This window comes from Ctenocephalides felis, unplaced genomic scaffold (genome assembly GCF_003426905.1).
Source record: "Ctenocephalides felis isolate EL2017-DRISC unplaced genomic scaffold, ASM342690v1 CF-g0.4_SCAFFOLD_03571, whole genome shotgun sequence".
In the NCBI taxonomy this organism is placed as follows: domain Eukaryota; kingdom Metazoa; phylum Arthropoda; class Insecta; order Siphonaptera; family Pulicidae; genus Ctenocephalides; species Ctenocephalides felis.
In genome coordinates, this window is record NW_020539725.1 from 67,479,409 (window position 1) to 67,500,799 (window position 21,391).

A 21,391-nucleotide genomic window follows, 5' to 3' on the forward strand; every position below is an offset into this window, starting at 1 on the left:
ATCTTGTTAGATTCAATATATTTAGAGGATGAGGTAGAACAGGTTGTCTCATCAATGTGAAGGGCATCACTTGACTCGTCTGATGCAAAAGAATTTTCAAGTTCCATATCCTGGATGGATGTATTTGCATCATTAGTATGTTCATCAGTCTTGTCAGATTTATTTTGTGTAGACCGGATCTCTTTAAACTTGTCAGCCTCAATATCTTTTGAGGATAAAATTGTCTCATCAATATAAAGTGCATCATTCGACTCATCTGATGCAAAAGAATTTTCAAGTTCCATATCCTGGATGGATGTATTTGCATCTTTAGTTTGCTCATCAGATTTAGATTGTGTAAACACTGTCTTTTTACATTTGTGATCATCAACATCTTGATCTGTATTAGATAATTGACAAACTTTGACTTTGATTTGATTTGACTCGTCTGGTGCAATAGAAACTTCAAAATCAACATGCTGTGTTTCATTTGGTGGCTTGAGTGATGTTTTTGCAAGATCAGTTGGTTCAGCAGTCTTGTCTCTAGATGAGTTGGCCTCCAAATCTTGAGTTGCACTTGGATTACTTGATGATTCAATTATTTGTTGAGCACTTGAGTTATCTGTGGACTTTATCTCATCAGCTTCAGTTTTTTGTGCTGATTTGTTTGTTGTTTCTACTGTCTTTCTATCTAAATCTGTCTTCTCTGACTTATTACCTTCCTCTGATTTTGGATCTTTTCTAAGAAAATTAAAAATAGACAAATTCTTATAGTCTATACCATCTTTTACTTTTGGAAAAGGTTTTCTGATCTTTTTGGGAGGTCTCACAGCTCCATTCGGTGGCCTACCTTTCCCTCTAATAACGTTTCCATCAGGATCAAATACATTAATGATAATTTTGGGTTTTACAGGATATATGCGAGGTCTACCTGGTGGTCGTTTTACTTTCGTCTCCTTTTTGGTGGATGTAACATCAGTCACTGGTGTCTTGTTATGATTAGATTTTTTTGATGTCTTCGTATGGGCAGATGCAACATTAGTGATTGATTTCTTATTGTGATCAGCTTTTTCTGACTGAACATCAGTCACTGGTGTCTTATTGTGATCAGATTCTTCTGACTGAACATCTGTCACTGGTGTCTTATTATGTTTAGATTTTTCTAATGTCTCCTTATGGGCAGATGCAACATCAGTGATTGATTTCTTATTGTGATCAGATTCTTCTGACTGAACATCAGTCACTGGTGTCTTATTGTGATCAGATTCTTCTGACTGATCATCAGTCACTGGTGTCTTATTATGATAAGATTCTTCTGATGCAACATCAGTCACTGGTATCTTCTTATGATCACATTTTTCTGATGCAACATCAGTCAATAATGTCTTATTGTGATCAGATTCTTCTGACTGAACATCAGTCACTGGTGTCTTATTATGATAAGATTCTTCTGATGCAACATCAGTCACTGGTGTCTTCTTATGATCACATTTTTCTGACTGAACATCAGTCACTGGTGTCTTATTGTGATCAGATTCTTCTGACTGAACATCAATTACTGATGTCTTATTGTGATCAGATTCTTCTGACTGAACATCAGTCACTGATGTCTTATTATGATCAGGTTCTTCTGACTGAACATCAGTCACTGGTGTCTTATTGTGATCAGATTTTTCTGATGCAACATGAGTGATTGATTTCTTATTGTGATCAGCTTTTTCTGACTGAACATCAGTCACTGGTGTTTTATTATGATCAGATTCTTCTGACTGAACATCAGTCAATAATGTCTTATTATGATCAGATTCTTCCAACTGAACATCAGTCACTGGTGTCTTATTGTGATAAGATTCTTCTGACTGAACATCAGTCACTGGTGTCTTATTGTGATCAGATTCTTCTGACTGAACATCAGTCACTAGTGTCTTATTATGATAAGATTCTTCTGATGCAACATCAGTCACTGGTGTCTTCTTATGATCACATTTTTCTGATGCAACATCAGTCAATAATGTCTCATTGTGATCAGATTCTTCTGACTGAACATCAGTCACTGGTGTCTTAGTGTGATCAGATTCTTCTGACTGAACATCAGTCCCTGATGTCTTATTATGTTTAGATTCTTCTAATGTCTCATCTGTTTTATCAGTATCTTTTTCTTCGTTCACCAGTGAATCATAAGCTTTGGTAGATAACTCATCCAAATTAAACGATGTATCCATATCATAATTGTTTATATTTTCATCAGTTCCTTGTATAACAGTTTTGTCCATAATATTTGAATCTGATATTGCCTGGTCGCCCATAATTTCAGGAAGATCATCTATAAAGCACAAGTCTTGCAAATAATTGAGAATATCCATAGCTTTTTCATTAGCAGCCTCATCATCTTCAACTGAAGAAGAATTTTCATCTGTATTGTTTTGTAAGTTGTCTTGACTTTTCCCTTCAGATGATACTGCTTGATCCATGTCATCTTGCTTTTTACTATTTTCATGTTGATCCTTTTCCTGAACAGATTTTCTTGTAGTTTTATTTACTGTCGTTTTTTTAGATTCATTTGCTTTTGCCGGTTTTTGACTTTCTGCTTTCATCAAATGTTGTTTGCTTTCCTTATTTTTTATATCATCTTCAATTGCTTTAGCAATTTCAATAGATTTTTTACTCCCTGGTTTCATTGTTTCTACACATTGTTTTTCTGTAGGTGTTAGCTTCTTAATTCTATCTTTCTTCACAGATTTTTTCTTCTGCTCTTTTGTATTAGGTTTCTTTGTTCCTTTGGTAGATTTCTGTTCTTCTATATCAGATATAGGCATCCCAAATACTTGTGCGCTTGACTCATCATTAGATTTTGCTGGTAAACTTGTTTGTACATCAGCCAAAGTGGAATCTTTTGTATCATTGTTATTAATAGATTCTTTATTCTGCTCCTTTGCATTAGGTTTCTTTATCCCTTCGGCTAATTTGTGATCTTTAGTGTCTAATTTAGGCAAGCTAAATTCTTGTGAGCTTGACTCATCATTGGATTTTGCTGTTGAACTTGTGTGTCCATCAGCCAAAGTATTAACAGATTGTTTTTTCTGCAACTCTGTTGTGTCATTGCTATTAACAGATTGTTCCTTCAGCTCATTTGCTATTTGCTTCTTTGTGTTTTCGGTCGCTTTGTGGTCTTCCATGTCTAATATAGGCATGCTAAATCCTGATGAGCATGATTCATCATTAGAGTTTTCTGTTGAACTTGTTTGCCCATTCAGTAAAGGTTCATTGTTAGTAATATTTAGTTTTTCTGAACATTCTAAAGATTTATCAAACCTTGTTATACTGTATAGACATGTAGCGTCCATGGAACTGTTTTGAGATTGTCTTGGCTCACTTAATCTGTTGTCATTGGCAGCAATTTGTTTTGTCTCTTCTTGTATTGTATTGGAATCTTCATTTGAATGTTTTGGGGACTTACCATTATCTTTTAAAATCCGCTCAATCTCTTGTTCAACAAGTTTACTAGCTTCTGTTTTTGATGCACCATTGTCTATTAATTCTTTATTTGTTGATTCTGATATTTCAGTTTCTTCAGGACAATCTTTAGTTTTACCTTCTCCAAGTAACTGACTTTCTTCTTTAAAATCATCATCAGACATAGACAGCAATTCTTCCAAAAAGTCCATAATACTCTCTGTTGAATTCAAGGCATCACCAGGCTGCTCTTGTGTACTACTTCTTGAAGATTTTATTGATGATTGTGTACTGATTGAATTTGTATCATCCGGAAGATCATTTTTCTTCATCCCTTCATCATCTTCAAATATTGGTTCGGAAGCTGTAGAAGTTGGTGTAGATGTTAGACAGACATCCTTCTCTGTTATAATATTTTCTTCATGCTCCGTTGGTGTTTCATCATGATGACCAATATTAATGTTAATTTTGGGAATCAATAACTTTCTAGCAACTGTTTTATTAGATCCATCAGCAAAAGAACTCTGTGATACATTTTGTTCATAACTTTGGGCATCATTGGTGCAATATTTGTCTAAATTAATCCTTTTCAAAAGAACCACAGCAACCTTGTTGCAATTGTTGATAGCTTGAAGTTTGTAAGTGGGATGAACTGTATCTAAATTAACTTTAATCTTTTTACTCAGTGGTTGCAAATCAGATAAATCATAATCATAGTCTTCAGCCATCCTCCTCTCTGTTGAATTCAAGGCATCACCAGGCTGCTCTTGTGTACTACTTCTTGAAGATTTTATTGATGAAATTGATGATTGTGTACTGATTGAATTTGTATCATCCGTAAGATCATTTATCTTCATCCCTTCATCATCTTCAAATATTGGTTCGGAAGCTGTAGAAGTTGGTGTGGATGTTAGACAGACGTCCTTCTCTGTTATATTATTTTCTTCATGCTCCTTTAGTGGTTCATCATGATGACCAATATTAATTTTAATTTTGGGAATCAATGACTTTCTAACAACTGTTTTATTAGATCCATCAGCAGAAGAACTCTGTGATACATTTTGTTCATAACTTTGGGTATTATTGGTGCAATATTTGTCTAAATTAATCCTTTTCAAAGGAACCACAGCAACCTTGTCACTTTTGTTGATAGCCTGAGGTTCGTAAGTGGGATGAACTGTATCTAAATTAGCTTTAATCTTTTTACTCAGTGGTTCCAAATCAGATAAATCATGATCATCATCTTCAGCCATCCTCCTCTCTGTTGAATTCAAGGCATCATCAGGCTGCTCTTGTGTACTACTTCTTGAAGATTTTGCTGATGAAATTGATGATTGTGTACTGATTGGATTTAAATTATCTGGAAGATCATTTTTCTTCATCCCCTCATCATCTTCAAATATTGGTTCGGAAGCTGTAGAAGTTGGTGTAGATGTTAGACAGATGCCCTTCTCTGTTATATTATTTTCTTCATGCTCCTTTGGTGGTTCATCATGATGACCAATATTAATGTTAATATTGGGAATCAATGACTTTTTAACAATTGTTTTATTAGATCCATCAGCAGAAGAACTCTGTGATACATTTTGTTCATAACTTTGGGTATTATTGGTGCAATATTTGTCTAAATTAATCCTTTTCAAAGGAACCACAGCAACCTTGTCACTTTTGTTGATAGCCTGAGCTTTGTAAGTGGGATGAACTTTATCTGAATTAGCTTTTATCTTTTTACTCGGTGGTTGCAAATCAGATAAATCATAATCATCGTCCTCAGCCATCCTCCTGTCTGTTGAATTCAAGGCATCACCAGGCTGCTCTTGTGTACTACTTCTTGAAGATTTTGCTGATGAAATTGATGATTGTGTACTGATTGGATTTAAATTATCTGGAAGATCATTTTTCTTCATCCCCTCATCATCTTCAAATATTGGTTCGGAAGCTGTAGAAGTTGGTGTAGATGTTAGACAGATGCCCTTCTCTGTTATATTATTTTCTTCATGCTCCTTTGGTGGTTCATCATGATGACCAATATTAATGTTAATATTGGGAATCAATGACTTTTTAACAATTGTTTTATTAGATCCATCAGCAGAAGAACTCTGTGATACATTTTGTTCATAACTTTGGGTATTATTGGTGCAATATTTGTCTAAATTAATCCTTTTCAAAGGAACCACAGCAACCTTGTCACTTTTGTTGATAGCCTGAGCTTTGTAAGTGGGATGAACTTTATCTGAATTAGCTTTTATCTTTTTACTCGGTGGTTGCAAATCAGATAAATCATAATCATCGTCCTCAGCCATCCTCCTGTCTGTTGAATTCAAGGCATCACCAGGCTGCTCTTGTGTACTACTTCTTGAAGATTTTGCTGATGAAATTGATGATTGTGTACTGATTGGATTTGTATCATCCGGAAGATCATTTTTCTTCATCCTTTCATCATCTTCAAATGTTGGTTCGGAAGCTGTAGAAGTTGGTGTAGATGTTAGACAGACGTCCTTCTCTGTTATATTATTTTCTTCATGCTCCTTTAGTGGTTCATCATGATGACCAATATTAATGTTAATTTTGGGAATCAATGACTTTCTAACAACTGTTTTATTAGCAGTTGGACTACTATTGTTCCTTATACCTTTACCCTTGATATTTTTATCCAGAACTTTCTTTTGGCATATTTTCTCAGTAGGTTTTTCTTCAATATTGATCAAACCTCTAACAGAATTAGATTCATCAGCAGTAGAACTTGGTGATACATTTTGTTCACAACCTTGGGCATTATTGATGCGATATTTGTCTAAATTAATCCTTTTCAAAAGAACCACAGCAACCTTATCGCATTTGTTGATAGCCTGAGGTTCGTAAGTGGGATGAACTTTATCTAAATTAACTTTAATCTTTTTACTCAGTGGTTCCAAATCAGATGAATCATAATCATCGTCTTCAACCATCCTCTTTCTGTTTCTAAAAATACGTTTAACATCTGAGCAAAAACTTCTAATCTTATCTTTCTTTATTTTTATCTTAAAATGTTTTCTTTTTTCTTTCTGTCTCTTTTTATGTAATGCAAGAGTAGCACCATGAAGCGGTTTAGGCCCATCAGGAAAATCCTTTGAATGATATCTCCTCTCGTGCTTCCTTAAATTACCAACGTCTGCAAATTTCTTATCACAAACATCACACGAGTATGGTTTAACACCAGTGTGTATTCTCAGATGTCGTTTTAAGCTACAATTAAATGTGAATGATTGCTTGCAAATATGGCAACGATATGATTTCTTGTTTGTGTGAATAAACATATGTTTTTGTAAGTTATTTGCATCGTTGAATTGTGTTTGACACACTTTGCATTTTAAATCATTTTCTGCATGGACCATTTTATGCCTATTTAGAAGGTATAAATTTTTGCATACTTTATCACATTCGTCACATGAGTGTACAAGCTTAACTTTCTGGACTGACTTTTTTTTAGTTTTGATTTTTACTTCGGTTTTGCAGTCTTCTGAAAGGGTAATTGATTTTTTGTCATCCGGTGAATCCTGGTTTTCCATAACAATTTCACAAGCTAAAGTAGCATCCGGGAGAGATTTTTGGGTTTCTATATTGGAATTGAAACTGAGTTCCATTTCCATTTCCAATTCCTTTTTCCAATCCATTTTTGAATTGAAACTCGATAGCAGCAAAAATAAAACTTACATTGATTCAATAATCTAGAAGAAAAATTATTGTTTAGTGATTTTAGGATCATGTTTTTAATGTGACGAAGTTTTAAGATTTAAAATTCAAGCTTACAACAAATGATCCCAAAATTAATGATGTTTATTAATTGTTTTATTTGACAAATTTAATATTAATTTCATGAACAAGCTTATATTTTGCACCCGATTTGCTTATTTTATGTTTGTTGACGTTTCAAGTCATTCTGAATCGTTTGACACCGAAATTAAAAAAAAAGTGCAAGCCAAATTTTAACCTCTTGACAATATTTCCTTTATTGCATATAAGTTTATAACTAAAAAGATTTGCTTGTGTTTGATTTGCAAAATGAATATATGTTATAAAATTGATGAATTGCTTACAAATCTTATCAAGGGAGTATTCTAGTGTAGAGGTATGAATTTTAGGTCATTTTTAAATCATCGTTAAAGGAAGGAATCAATTTTTATACTATCATTTTTAACTTCCCGTAGGGTAAGTTATAGTAATTGCATAAAAATCTAGAATGAAAATTTGTATGTCTCTACGTTTCAAAAGTTTCTGAATATTTTGGCATACCTTAGACAAAATTTTGGCAGATAAGATAAGAGTCGAATGCCAAAGATTCGTCATTCGCTCTCGATGATATCAATTCAATACGGGTCGATTGTGATTAGTCGTCGTGTATGTGAATAGAGATCTGTCGTTGTATGCGTACCGATATCAACAAGGAAATCGGCATAGATAAATAAACATTTTGAAGTTACATTGTAGTACAAATCTTGATTTAATGAAAAATGCCTGAATCAGAAGAATATTTTACCCTGTTTCCCATAAATAATTATAATGAAAATAATAAAACAAATGCAGCATTTGCGCCGTGTATGGAACATAAGTTTATTGAAATAATTCCTATGTTATTCGTAGTTTCTATATATCTTTGAAGTTATTGAAATGGAAAATATTTTTTAGGCAAAACAGATATTACAGCTGTTCAAAGAATGAGATCATATCGCCAGCGAAAAAGTAAAAAAAAATACAAGCAGTCAATGAATGTATGTTAATTTTAATTATATGAAGTTCTTCAAACACAATTATTACATGATGAGAGAAGTTGCGAAAACAATATTTATTTAGGCGTTGTTTAACATAATTCACTGTGTTAACGAAGTTATTAATCAGCAATTACTTCATTTCTCTAATGATTTAGTTCATTTCATTTCTAAATGAACTAATTACAATGACAAACCGATCATGTCATATTAGAACTTCGACTTTAATTACATTATTGGTTTTAAATATTATACATATCATCAAAAAGATGATAGTTAAAAAATTGATTGCCTTTTTTACAATGATTCAAAAATGACCTAAAATTCATGCCTCTACACTAGAGTACCATTGAATCTGCGACAATGTTGAAAAATAAAGTACACTTTTTATATTAACAAATGTACAATTTTAATGGAAGTGACTTACGTAGGAAACATGCATTAACGCTCCCAAACATCATTTATATAGGAACTTTGAAATTTTGTTTCAGATATCTCAAATGCTAATTAATCTGGTTCAAGAGGAATGGAGAAGTAGAGTGAATACATAAAATTCCAAATAAAAAATATGAAGAAAAAAGAAGAAACTCTACTGAGCATGATAATGAACAGGAAAGAAAATGTGAATCGGATCCATTCTACAAAAAAAATGTCTCCTACAGGACATTGTCGAAGGTAAAATAAAAAGACTGAAAGCATAAGGACAGGAGAATGCAGATGTACGCCCAAGACTATGGACCAGAAAGCATAAAAGTAGAAGTTTGTAGAAGTACATGCATGCAAGTTAATATTAGTAATGAAAATAGTGAATCATTGATTTGTGGTGCCGACTACTAATGTGATATTCCTTTTCCAAGCTTGAATTTAAAACCTTAAAAAACCGTCCACATAATAAATTCCAAATTAAAAACTTAAACAAAAACTAAAAATCTAATCATTATCAAAATCAATTATATATTATCTAGTTGTAATGGCATATCGAGATCTCTATCCCTTGGCTTCAGCACTGGCAAGATCCTAATCGGGTCACAGTCTGAAATAGAAGAAGTCATTGTAGAGAAAACCTTAAAATCGACCACCATTTCTGGCAGCTTTAAAAAAAAAACACTTTGTACAACAATATTTCTATTGTTGCACATAAAATAGTATCGCTTTCCGGCATAACCTAAGCTCAAGCAAATGTCATGAGCATTTTGGTTATAAAAGTGTAGGAAATGTTCTCATCGTAAAGGATCCATGGTAAAACATGGGCTGGAATATAAATTGCATGTTATATAAGCTTAATATAAGAAATATTGTGGGTTTTAGCCACACCTAACCTTTGACATTATGACTACATATACTTATAAATACAATTATATGTATTTATAAAGGTTTTTGGTAACACTTACATCATTCAGGTGTTGTATTTTTATATTTATATATTTTCTTTGAGTAATTATAACACTTTGTTTACTAAACACACAGATTTTTAGCATAAATATAAACAATGCGCGTAACAAGTTACAAGATGGACGACATCTTGGATTTACAATCAGCTTCCATTTTTGTGTTCGCTTTTCGCCGTAAGATGGCGACATTGGTATAGAAAAAACGACTAATTTAAAATTTTCTCGACGTTCTAGTCATTCTGAATCGTTTGAGACTAAATTTAGTAAAAGTATGTGTGTAATAAAATTTTGTATGACGATGCAGTTTATGGTTTGAATAAGTAAATGATCTTTAAATTTTTTTTTAAATAGCATTTTTATTTAACAAACTACGATTTACTTATATCTTATATATAAAATTCTTCTGTAATGGTGTATGAAAGGTAAATCCTTCTAAACGATTATTCGGATTTTCATAAATCTTCCTGAAGTTTGTTAAGGAAATGTTCTAGGATTTTTTGATTCATAGAAATATAGTTAGATTGTAGGAATAAATGGATAAAAATTACAAAAAACCGCAAAAAATTCAATGGAGCGTTTTGTGTCAGAATTTTTTTACTGTGCTCCAATTTGCATGAAATTTTGGAATTAGGTTCATCTTACTCTCAAGTTCAAAAGTGAAAATAATTCAAACTCTTTTATCTTTACCGCGAATGCTATTCGATTTGGAGTGAGCTTAAATGTGGACGACACTATGGATTTATGAAAATTTGCTTTTAGAAAATACTCCAAGTTAACGTTCACTCGGAATGCTTTCAATAACTCATAAATTAATTTATTTTTTATTGATTAAGTCGATTATTTTCACATATCGGAAAGTTTATATAACTTGCCTCAAGGCAAAATACAAATAGTTATATATTTATCTACCAACTAGTTATATTTTAAAGTCCTCGTTCTCATTTTAGAGCCTTTAATTTTATTTTAGTATATATGTTTTTATTTGAGTTCTCATTCTTATTTTAAAGTCTTTATTTTCATATGAGAGTTCTGATTATCATTTTAGTCCTAATTTTTATTTTAAAGTAATCAAATTGATTTTATTTTAAAATCCTCATTCTCGTTTTAGAGTCTTTATATCTATTTTAAAATATATGTTTTTATTTCAGAGTTCTTTATTCTTATTTTAGAGTCTTTATTTTCATTTGAGAGTCCTGATTCTTATTTTAGTCTTAATTTTTATTTTAAAGTAATCATATTTATTTTATTTTAAGTTTTAGAGCCTTTATATCTATTTTAGAACATATGTTTTTATTTCAGTTTCTTATTTTTATTTGAAAGTCCTGATTCTTATTTTAGACTTGATTTTTATTTTAAAGTAATCATATTTATTTTCAAACCCTCATTCTCCTTTTAGAGCCTTTATATCTATTTTAGAATATATAAGGTTGTCAAATATCTTCCTTCCGCCTTTTTGTATTATAAACCAAGAGCAAAAAAGCGGATATTTGACAACCTAATATGTTTTTATTTCAAAGTCCTCAGTCTTATTTTAAAGTCTTTATTTTCATTTGAGAGTCCTGAATCTTATTTTAGTCTTAATTTTTATTTTAAAGTAATCATATTTATTTTATTTTAAAATCTTCATTCTCGTTTTAGAGCTTTTTTATCTATTTTAGAACATATATTTTTAATTCAGGGTCCTCATACTTATTTTAAAGCTTTCAAGTTTATTTGAAATTCTTCATTTTTATATTAGGGTCTTTAATTTTATTTGAGAACCCTTATTCTTAGTTTAGAATCCTTATATTCATTTTTACTTTGAAATCCTTATTCTCTAATTATAGCCTTTAAATCTACTTTAATATACATATTTTTATTTCATTCTTATGTTAAAATCTTTAATTTTATTTGAGAGTCCTCATTCTTAATTTAGAGTCTTTGATTTTATTTGAGGGCCTTCAATCTTATTTTAAAGTTTTTATATTTATTAGTTCTCATATTTATTTTATTTAGCGATCCTCATTCTCATTTTAAAGCCTTCTTATCTATTTAAAAAAATATTAATTTTTATTTCTCAGTCTTTTTTGAGAGTATTTTTCTCCCTAAAGTCTTCATTCTTATTTTAGAATATTTATTTTTATTTTACAGTCTATTTAAAAATATTTGTTTTTATTCTGGAGTCCTCATTTTCATTAAAATATTTGTTTCTATGCCAAGGTGTTCATTTTTATTTTAAGGTATTTACTCTTATCTTGGGGTGGTTATAAAATAAGAATGAATATATACATTTTTTCTAATAAAAGCCAAGAAATGCGTTTGCTATTTGCAATTTATTGTCGTTTTGATATCACAGTTATCAAATACATAAACGCAATTTTTTAACAATATCTTAATAGTCTATAACAAAAACTTAAAATATAAAATAAATCATTCTAAATTCCACTTAAACTAATAAGAAAAATCTATATCAGCAATTTGATAATAAATATTTTTTCAGATAAAATTCTAAATTATTTTAGAGTTTGAAAAAAATATGCTTTAATTTTAATATTACACAAAAATTGTTTTTACTCTTGAATACAAATTTGGTTTTTCAAATTAATGATGCTTATGAAATTTTAATTTTCACTATTACTATATACATAACATTTACCATAAAATTAATATAAATTCAAATAGTATTCTATTTTTATTTGATCTTTTTAAAAATTACAAACAAATAGTATTTTTATAATCATTCACTATATCCTTGGTTTAGGGCTTTTTTTGTGGAAGCTGATGTCATGGTTTTAAGCTTGAATACTTTTTCTTCGTGATGTTTTTAAAGGGTTGTTGAATATTCTGGTTTAAAATTTTAAAACTTTTTTAGTTTTGCTCTGTTTTTTCGCTATTTTAGTATGGACGTGCAATTGGTATGATTTCGCTTTGTCCTGGACAGGCGTTGTGCATTCTGAAAAAAAGATAAAATGATAAAAAATTTAAAGCAAAAAAACTGTAAAAAGTTTCTAATATACATTTTTATTACTTAATAAGCTTTATAATATTTTAAATAATTTATACTAATTGATTTTATCACAATAGACGTTAATTTTGAATATTAGTTATATACTTGAATGAAACGTTCTTCAGCGAAACGTCTTTTGTATAAATTTTCTTCAAAATGATAATGGGGTATATGGCAATTTATTAGTGATAATATAAACACATTTATGAAAAACATTATTTTTTGTCTAAATAAAATCTTATGAGTGTTATGAATCAAATCTTATACATTACTTATAAATTCAAATTCATTCTAAAACTTCTTCCATCGAATCATCTTGACACACACACACACATCCAGATCCACTTCACCAATGAGAAAGGAAACTGACTTGTTCATTCCTTATGGAAAAAATGTGTTAATAATAATAATCATCAATTATCAGTTATTTGTTTACAATGTCGATGTGCCTAAAACTAAACGCCAAATGCAAAGGTGATAAAGGACAAATTTGTTAGAGGGTTTTAATTAATGAAGAATTCTCATTTGTATTTTCCGGATATAGCACTACTATTGCTTTCGTGGATATACTTATAAATCCATATTTGTGAACAGTCTACTTTTTCTACAAAGTCATCGGTAAAAAGATCTCAAACCAAACACTATAAAACTTACGAGTTGGTGAGAACTTTTCATCTATGATAAGAGGATTTTATCTATTACATCAATAATGGTTAACAAAATGTGATGATTTATTTTCTCTTTTTTACCTGTAATCAATATAAATCAGTCCAGAGTTGTGCCAGTAGTAAAGTGCCAAAACAACAAAGATGTGCCACCACTGATGAGAATGTCCCAAATAATCGACACGACCAGAAAACCAACGCTCTGGTATCCTGGTCAGGTAGATCAGGAAAGCCAATCCAGATATCAGGTACATGCCGAGCACACGTGGTAACAGCAACTAAAAAGAGAAAAAAAAACTATAGTACTAGTGGTTTATGGCATTGTGCCTTAAGGCAAATTGCTGAAACTTCCTGTACCGTAATAAAATATTCGAAAATTTTTAAACGTTTACAAATATATTATTACAAATACTGTAACTTTCATTATTTTGCTATCTTGATATATCTGAGCAAATCAAATGTAACTCATAAATCTATATATCTCCTGAACATTAACAATCGTCATTTCATTTCGAATTCAAATTCAAAAAAATAGTTACCTAATTTACACAAAATTGAAAAAGTGCTCCCAGTATCGTCACAGTCTAAACGCATTTGCAAATAATTCTGTGCGACATTTTTACTTATACTGTGCTTAGGTTGGCGGCATTTTCACATTTTTCAAAGTGCGTTTTACTCACTTGGATAAACATTTATACCAGAGTGGCGCTTAGACTGTGCTTAGCCTGGGTAATTTTCTGTATTTTTAATCCAAAATTACAAAAATATTATATTTTTTTTATCCTCAAAAGCAATTGTTTTGTCAATACAAGCAGAAAGTTTTTTAGATCATTCAAATCGGACGCTTAGTTCACTCAAAAACTGCCATTTTTTGCACATTTAGCTCTGTATCTTCGAAATGGCGGGACCTGTCTTTGACAAAAACTAATCATCTCTTCTCCCAATCATTACAAATTGAATGTTTTTTAGATCATTCAAATCCGATACTCCGTTATCTCAAAAACTCGATTTGTATTTTCTGCACTCTTTGCTCCGTATCTTTGTAACGGCTGAACCTGCCTTTGCCAAAAACTAATCAGCACATCTTCCTATAAATAGGGATCGAATGTTTTTTAACCCATTCAAATGAACTGATCCGTGCGCCCGAAAACGTGAACGAAAAATGCGGACATACAAAACACACACACACACATACATACACGCACACATTCATATTTTCTGAGGTATGCCAAAATGTTCAGAAACCTTCAAAACGTAGAAAAATGCTAAAATTTTCATTTTAGATTTCCGCCCATTACTATAACTACCCTACGGGAAGTTAATGTGTAATAAAAATTTAAGTCCATCCAAATCTATTTCTGTTACCTTGACCATTGCATTTTCCCATCCGCCCATCTCAATAGTCCAATGTATCGTCGGAATTACTCCATAACCAGCCCAAATAACAAAAGTCAACATTTTGATGGCATCCGAACATTCAAATCTTGGCAATTGGACGCCCATTGCAACGCAGAAAAAGATGGTCACGGTTACCATGTAGAAGAACTTCAGAGCCTGGTAAATAAAAATTGTTGTAAAATGATTGTTATATGGTGTTGGTCTATTATATTTACCGGAAAGCACCAGAAGGCATAGTATATTCCTGAGATGTAGATGGCGAAAAGACTTAAGGAGATGCCAAATAGGTCGTATGCCAGGAAACTTCTGTAGTCGTGTTCTGATCGACAGGAGAACGTGTGGTACATTGATGATAGGATCATGCAAGCCTGGAAAAAAATAAAACTAGTTGGTATTTTGCCTTGAGGCAAGTTACATGAAATTCCCGACATGTGCAAATAATCGACTTAATCAATAAAAAATAAATTAATTTGTGAGTGATTAAAAGTATTATGAGTGGATTTATTACACATAATTGAAAACGAACGTACACCTTAACTTTCGGAGTATTTTCTAAAAGCAAATTTTCAAAAATCAACAGTTTTTTAATTGAATCAGTTTTCGCAGGACTCTAATGGTAGATATGTTCATTAAGACTATCGTTATACCAAGTAAATAGTCTAATTTTAATTTTAACAAACGTCAAAAAAACTACTCATTTTGCCAAATTTTGATGAATTCTTAAAATAAAATTACTTGTGGTAAGGTCGCAATATTTCAGTAAGTTCTATAAGACCATGATATGTATTGCCAAAAAAGTTCCATAAAAATCGGCTCGGTAGATTTTCACCTAAAATCAATCAGTATCATTTCTAATATCTTTCGAAAAGTTTTTGATGTTTTGAAAATCGATTTGGTAGCATGAGCTTAAATGTGGACGAAAAGTTTAACACTTTTTTCCAAATTACAAAGAAACCGCTTGGCAGATCGTCTCACAAAACTGACAAACGATAGTCCTCATTCAGATATATCAAATGGCTTTTAACTTTCTGAAATCGGTTCAGGCGTTTTTGAGAAAATGTTGATGAAAGGTCTAATTTTGACAAACGCCAAAAAAACGATACCAATTTTTGCAAACTTTGAAGAATGTTTAAAATTAAACGACTTGTCGTCGGGCCGTAATATTTTAGTATGATCTATAAGACTATGGTATCTACCGTCAAAAAAAATCGTAACAATCGTCGAAAAATTTTTTTCAACACTTTATTACAAGAAAACGGCCCGGCCGATCTTTACCAAAAACTAACCAGCACAATTCCAAACCAATATTTTTCCTACGGTTCTTGAAGTTTCAAAATCGATTCAGAATTGCGGGCTAAAACGTGGACGAAAATATTTCCACTTCTCTGCTATTTATAATGAAACGGCTTGGCTGATCGTCGCGCAAAATTGATAAAAGCTATAGTCCTCATTGAGATACATCGAACGGCTTTTAAATTTTTGAAATCGTTCTAGCCGTTTTTGAGAAAACGTCGCTTTACGGCAAAAAATCTGTTCACACACACACACACACACACATACTTTTTCCAAATTTGATCTAATTCGATTCAGAATGGCTTGAAACGTCGAAAAAATATAAAATTAGCGAATCGGATTTTTTGATGAAAATATAAACTTCTCCTTCGGGAAGTTAAAAAATGACAATGATACACAGAGCTACATAGATGAAACTTTCTTTGCTCACCAACTTAGTCGTTTTAATGGCACCCAACTAGCAGGACACATTTTAGCAAAAAAAATACCAGTTATCAATGTTGTAATTTAAAATGACAATAGTTATGATATAAGAACTGTAGTTTTTTATCCTATTACCTGAAAACATCCCAAAAGTGCTCCAACAATCAATTTATCAAACCATCCAGCCTGTATTTGCAGAAGCGCCAAATCGGTGACCGTCAAACCCAAAAACAAAAGATATCCGAAAAGATGTGACCAAATATTGATGGTTTCGTTCGTCCACCAGAATACTGATTCTAGGCACATCTGGGTAGACAGAATGCCTCTATAGCCTGATCTTATGAACGGATTGAACCTGGTAATAGAAATAGCAATAAAAAATTGTTTTGGATAAAGATATATCTTTTATATCCTACCTGAGATGTGCTGGTGCCTCGTCATAATCATACAACTGTCTACATTTATCGTATTCCTCCTGAGTGCTCAATATTGCCGCTTTTGTGGACGCCGTTTGGGAGTTGTATCTTTGTTTTTCTGAATCCATTTCGCCGTTTTTTGGTAACGACAATCCGTTATTTGGAGGCGAACAACTGTTGCTCGATCCGTTGTTGAAAGATCCATTGGTAAGGGATCCGTTTGATCTGTCTGATGGTTGCTGGAAGGGAAAAAATGGAATCAAAATTATTTTTTGTACGAGAAATAATAAATATGAAAAATATTTGTTTTTTGTACGAGAAATGATTAGAAATTTTTGAATGCTTGAAAGGAAAAATTATAAGAAAAATTTAGATAAATAAACGTGGATATTAAAAACTGAGCAATCAATTAAACTAATGTTACGAGATGACACACCGATTTTGCAATTAATTTATAAATAATATTGTTATGAACGTGATAAATTGCTATTTACAGAGTTGTAGATAATTTTATAAGCTTTTTAACGATATATAATAATATATATGTTGTTTAACAAATTTTAGCTATATAAACAAAAATTTAAAAAATAATGTAACCAAAGAAATCCGCTAAATTTCAAATTTCCCACGTTTTTTTTCATAATTTTGTTAAAAAAGTTATTAAACGTTATATACAGATTTATAGATAATTTTCTAACCTTTTCAACAGTATATAACGTTATTGTTATATTTAAAATATTTTTAATAAATTAAATGATTTTGTAAAAAAAATTGACATTGATATCTGAGAATAGGAACGAGCATTAGATTGAATTTTTAGCAGAATTGCAGACGTCATTTATTTATTATTATCTATTCCAAACTTTTTTCTATATTTAAACTTCAAATTTTTTAAATAAATTTAACCATTTTGGGAACTACGATATGATGTAGATAGATCTTAAGGATCTGCTTTCAGGCAGATTTATGGATTAGATGAAAAGAACTAAATTAGCAAAAATTGATATAAAAAATGAAACTTATTGTTGTCTTTGTACAAATACACATACAAATGTGCTTTATCCTGTTGTAGTTTTTTGCACATTATTGTGCCTAAATTCATAGCATTCTTTAAAGCACTCATTATGTAACTGCGATTATATTTCTTAAAATTTATGTTTGTATAGCTAAAACTTGTTGAACAACATATATATTATTATATATCGTTAAAAAGCTTATAAAATCATGTATACATCTGTATATGACGTTTTATAACTTTTTTAACAAAATTATGCAAAAATAACGCGGGAAATGTAAAATTTAGTTAGTCGTTAGTGGATTTCTTTGGTTAAATTTTTTGATTTTTTTTGGTTAAATGATTATCTAGCTAAACTTTTTTAAACAACATATATATTATTATATATCGTTAAAAAGCTTATAAAATCATGTATAAATCTGTATATAACGTTTTATAACTTTTTTAACAAAATTATGCAAAAATAACGCGGGAAATGTAAAATTTAGTTAGTCGTTAGTGGATTTCTTTGGTTAAATTTTTTGTTTTTTTTTGGTTAAATGATTATCTAGCTAAACTTTGTTAAACAACATATATATTATTATATATCGTTAAAAAGCTTATAAAATTATGTAAAAATCTGTATATAACGTTTTATAACTTTTTTAACAAAATTATGCTAAATAACGCGGGAAATGTAAAATTTAGTTAGTCGTTAGTGGATTTCTTTGGTTAAATTTTTTGGTTTTCTTTGGTTAAATGTTTATCTAGCTAAAATTTGTTAAACTACATATATATTATTATATATCGTTGAAAAGCTTATAAAATTATCTACAACTCTGTAAATAGCAATTTATCAAGTTCGTAACAAAATTATTTATAAATTAATTGCAAAATTGGTGTGTCATTTTATGAAATCTCATAATATTAGTTTAATTGGTTGCTCAGTTTTTAGTATCCACGTCTGATTTATTATACATATTTTAAATATAACAATAACGTTATATACTGTTGAAAAGGTTAAAAAATTATCTATGAATCTGCATATAACGTATCATAACAATTTTAACAAAATTATGCAAAAATAACGCGGAACATTTAAAATTTAGTTAGTCATTAATTTCTTTGGTTACATTTTTTAAATTTTATATTTAAATTAAATTATTTTGCCTTGAAAAAAGTGAATTGTTAGAAAAATATGCGAACAATGAAAATAATATAATAATCACATTTTTGCGACACGAATTAAATTCTCTTATAATTGAACAAATACAATTTACAAGAATTATTTTTGTCAGAGTAACAAAAAATGTTTTTGGATTATTTAAATTGTATGTTTCATAAAAATCTAGAAAAAATGATGATAAAAAACCTTTTTATCTAAATTGGCTATTGTTTACAGAATTTAGAACTAAAATTATATGTATATATTAAAATTTAATCAAATTGGGTTATCTGGTACCTGGTTTTGGTAAAAACTGGTTTATTGGACTAGATTAAAAATTAAGTACTCATTCTTAACATTTTACTTATATTTGCAAAAAAAAATAATTTAGCTCATGAAATTTTTAATATAATAAAATATAGATAGAAAAAAAATATAGATAGAATAAACAAATTTATAAAAAATATTTTTATCAACAAAGTCTAAAAATGTCTCTGCGATACATCGATATCCAAAAATTTTAAAATTAAAAAATAATCAAAACAATTTTTGATTTGAAATCAATATTTTATTTAATGTTGAGATATTTTAAAGTCCATAAATTTTTCCGTACCATAATAAAATTCCAATATATCATTATTTATATATTTTGATAAGTTTAATCAATTCTTGAATTTAATAATAAAATGCTTCGATATTTTATTGTTTGTATATTTTTAATAGGTACACATGATTACAATAAAAAAAATTATTTATCAATCACAATTCTTGAGATAATTTTAAGTGCTGTCGAATTTGGAATAACTCAATTCAATAAAAAAAATATTAGTTTGAAACATTTTTGTTAAATATCGAAAATGATTCGGATTTTAATTTTAATTCTAGCTAAAATCCAAAAGCTCATACTTGAATTAAATAATTTTAACTTTGCACTTCAATTTATATAATTCTTAGAAATATGAAATGAGATCGTTTAAATTCAACTTGACTCGATTAAGTTTTGTTTATTTACTTTTTATGTGAACATACACAAACATCGTCGCCTAATTTATATGCTCTTATATTTTGGCTATAAAATACAAATAATAAATATTACATCATTTACAATAATCCATTTGGAAACATTTAAAATTCCTCGAATATTTCATTTCGGTACGGGAAGTTCCAGCAATTTGCCCTAAGTTATAGTATCTAAATACTGTTATAATAGTGTAAATAGAAGAAAGAATGCAGCAGTTACAAAACTAATATTTTTTTCAATATAATATTTACATAATGTGCAATGTGTAATGAATTACATAAATAAGTGACCTTTTTATTTTAGCAAAATTGCCAAACTGAACGCTTTCTCTATTTTTTCTTTTGAGACATCATAATAATATTTATCTAACCGGATAGAATACAAGATTATACAATTATATATAAATATATATATATATATATATATATATATATATATATTTGGTTTGTTGCAAAATTATTTTGCAATGCGAAATATTTCTGAAATTTGTGTACGGAAGTATCGCCATTGGCGTATAGTTTTTTTATGAAAAGTTTTGACAAAAACTATACAAATTATATATAATGCTTATTTTAATAACAGAAATTATTCATAGTTCAAATTATAATTACAAATATTATACAACATATTATCATAGCTAAAATATTCACAAAAATTATCAAAAAAAAAAGATTATTCTAGATAAAGCAAAATCTGAGAAAATTACCTTATAAAAAGGTCAGAGGTAGGTTTCTCAAAATTTGGTATTTTAAAAGGTATTTTTTCCAAATTTAATTTTGCAATTTGTGGGAATATGAAAAAATACAAAATGCAACATTTAATAGAGTATGATTTTTTTTTGCATAAATATTGAAAAATGTCATATTGTGTTAAACTAGTGGCCTTGTTAGCCAGGAAATTGTTTTAAAATACTGCCATTTTTTGAAAACTAAATTTTTTTTTGAAAATTTGGAATTTTTTTGAAAATCGATTTTTTCAAAATATTTTTTTTCGAAAATTTTGAAATTTCTTGAAAGTTTTTGATACTTTTGACCGCAAAATTGCTTTTTTTTTTTAACTTTTTTGCTGATTCTCCGAAACAAAAATTTACTCAATTCTTCATTACGTCAATACAAGTGAAATATTTCAATATTTTCAAAAACTGACCTGCTATTGTCTTTTTGCTCTTTATTTTCGAAACGGATAGACATACCTTTGCCAAAAACTAATCAGCATGTCTCCCAATTAATACAAATCAAATGTTTTTTTTGAATCATTCAAATCGGTTGATCCGTGATCTCGAAAATCAAAGACAAAAAATTATATCCACACATACAAATACACACTCACACGTACACGTATCCATTTTTGCTATGGTATGCCAAAACCTCTGAAACGTAAAAATTAATAAACAATTTCAATTTCGATTTTTGGACGATTACTATAACTTTGCCTAATTTAAGATTGATAATAATTATTTTAT

General features: G+C 29.7%; 2 protein-coding genes across 2 annotated transcripts in view; one reads left to right on the forward strand and one right to left on the reverse strand.

Annotated features, from left to right (window-relative positions):
• The first annotated feature begins 8,697 nt into the window (after positions 1-8,697).
• LOC113386910 (calcium-binding mitochondrial carrier protein Aralar1) overlaps positions 8,698-21,391 on the forward strand; it is a 92,268-nt gene continuing 79,574 nt past the window's right edge. Inside the window, exon 1 of the mRNA XM_026624667.1 lies at positions 8,698-8,946. The gene's annotated coding sequence lies outside the window, so the exon portion shown is untranslated. The remainder of the gene's footprint in view (positions 8,947-21,391) is intronic.
• LOC113386594 (progestin and adipoQ receptor family member 3-like) overlaps positions 12,367-21,391 on the reverse strand; it is a 10,618-nt gene continuing 1,593 nt past the window's right edge. The window contains exons 2-7 of the mRNA XM_026624365.1: positions 16,750-16,988; positions 16,469-16,688; positions 14,833-14,985; positions 14,585-14,773; positions 13,304-13,497; positions 12,367-12,500 (exon numbers count right to left, since the gene is read on the reverse strand). Coding sequence (XP_026480150.1) covers positions 12,443-12,500; positions 13,304-13,497; positions 14,585-14,773; positions 14,833-14,985; positions 16,469-16,688; positions 16,750-16,988 — 1,053 coding nt within the window. The 3' untranslated portion in view covers positions 12,367-12,442. The remainder of the gene's footprint in view (positions 12,501-13,303; positions 13,498-14,584; positions 14,774-14,832; positions 14,986-16,468; positions 16,689-16,749; positions 16,989-21,391) is intronic.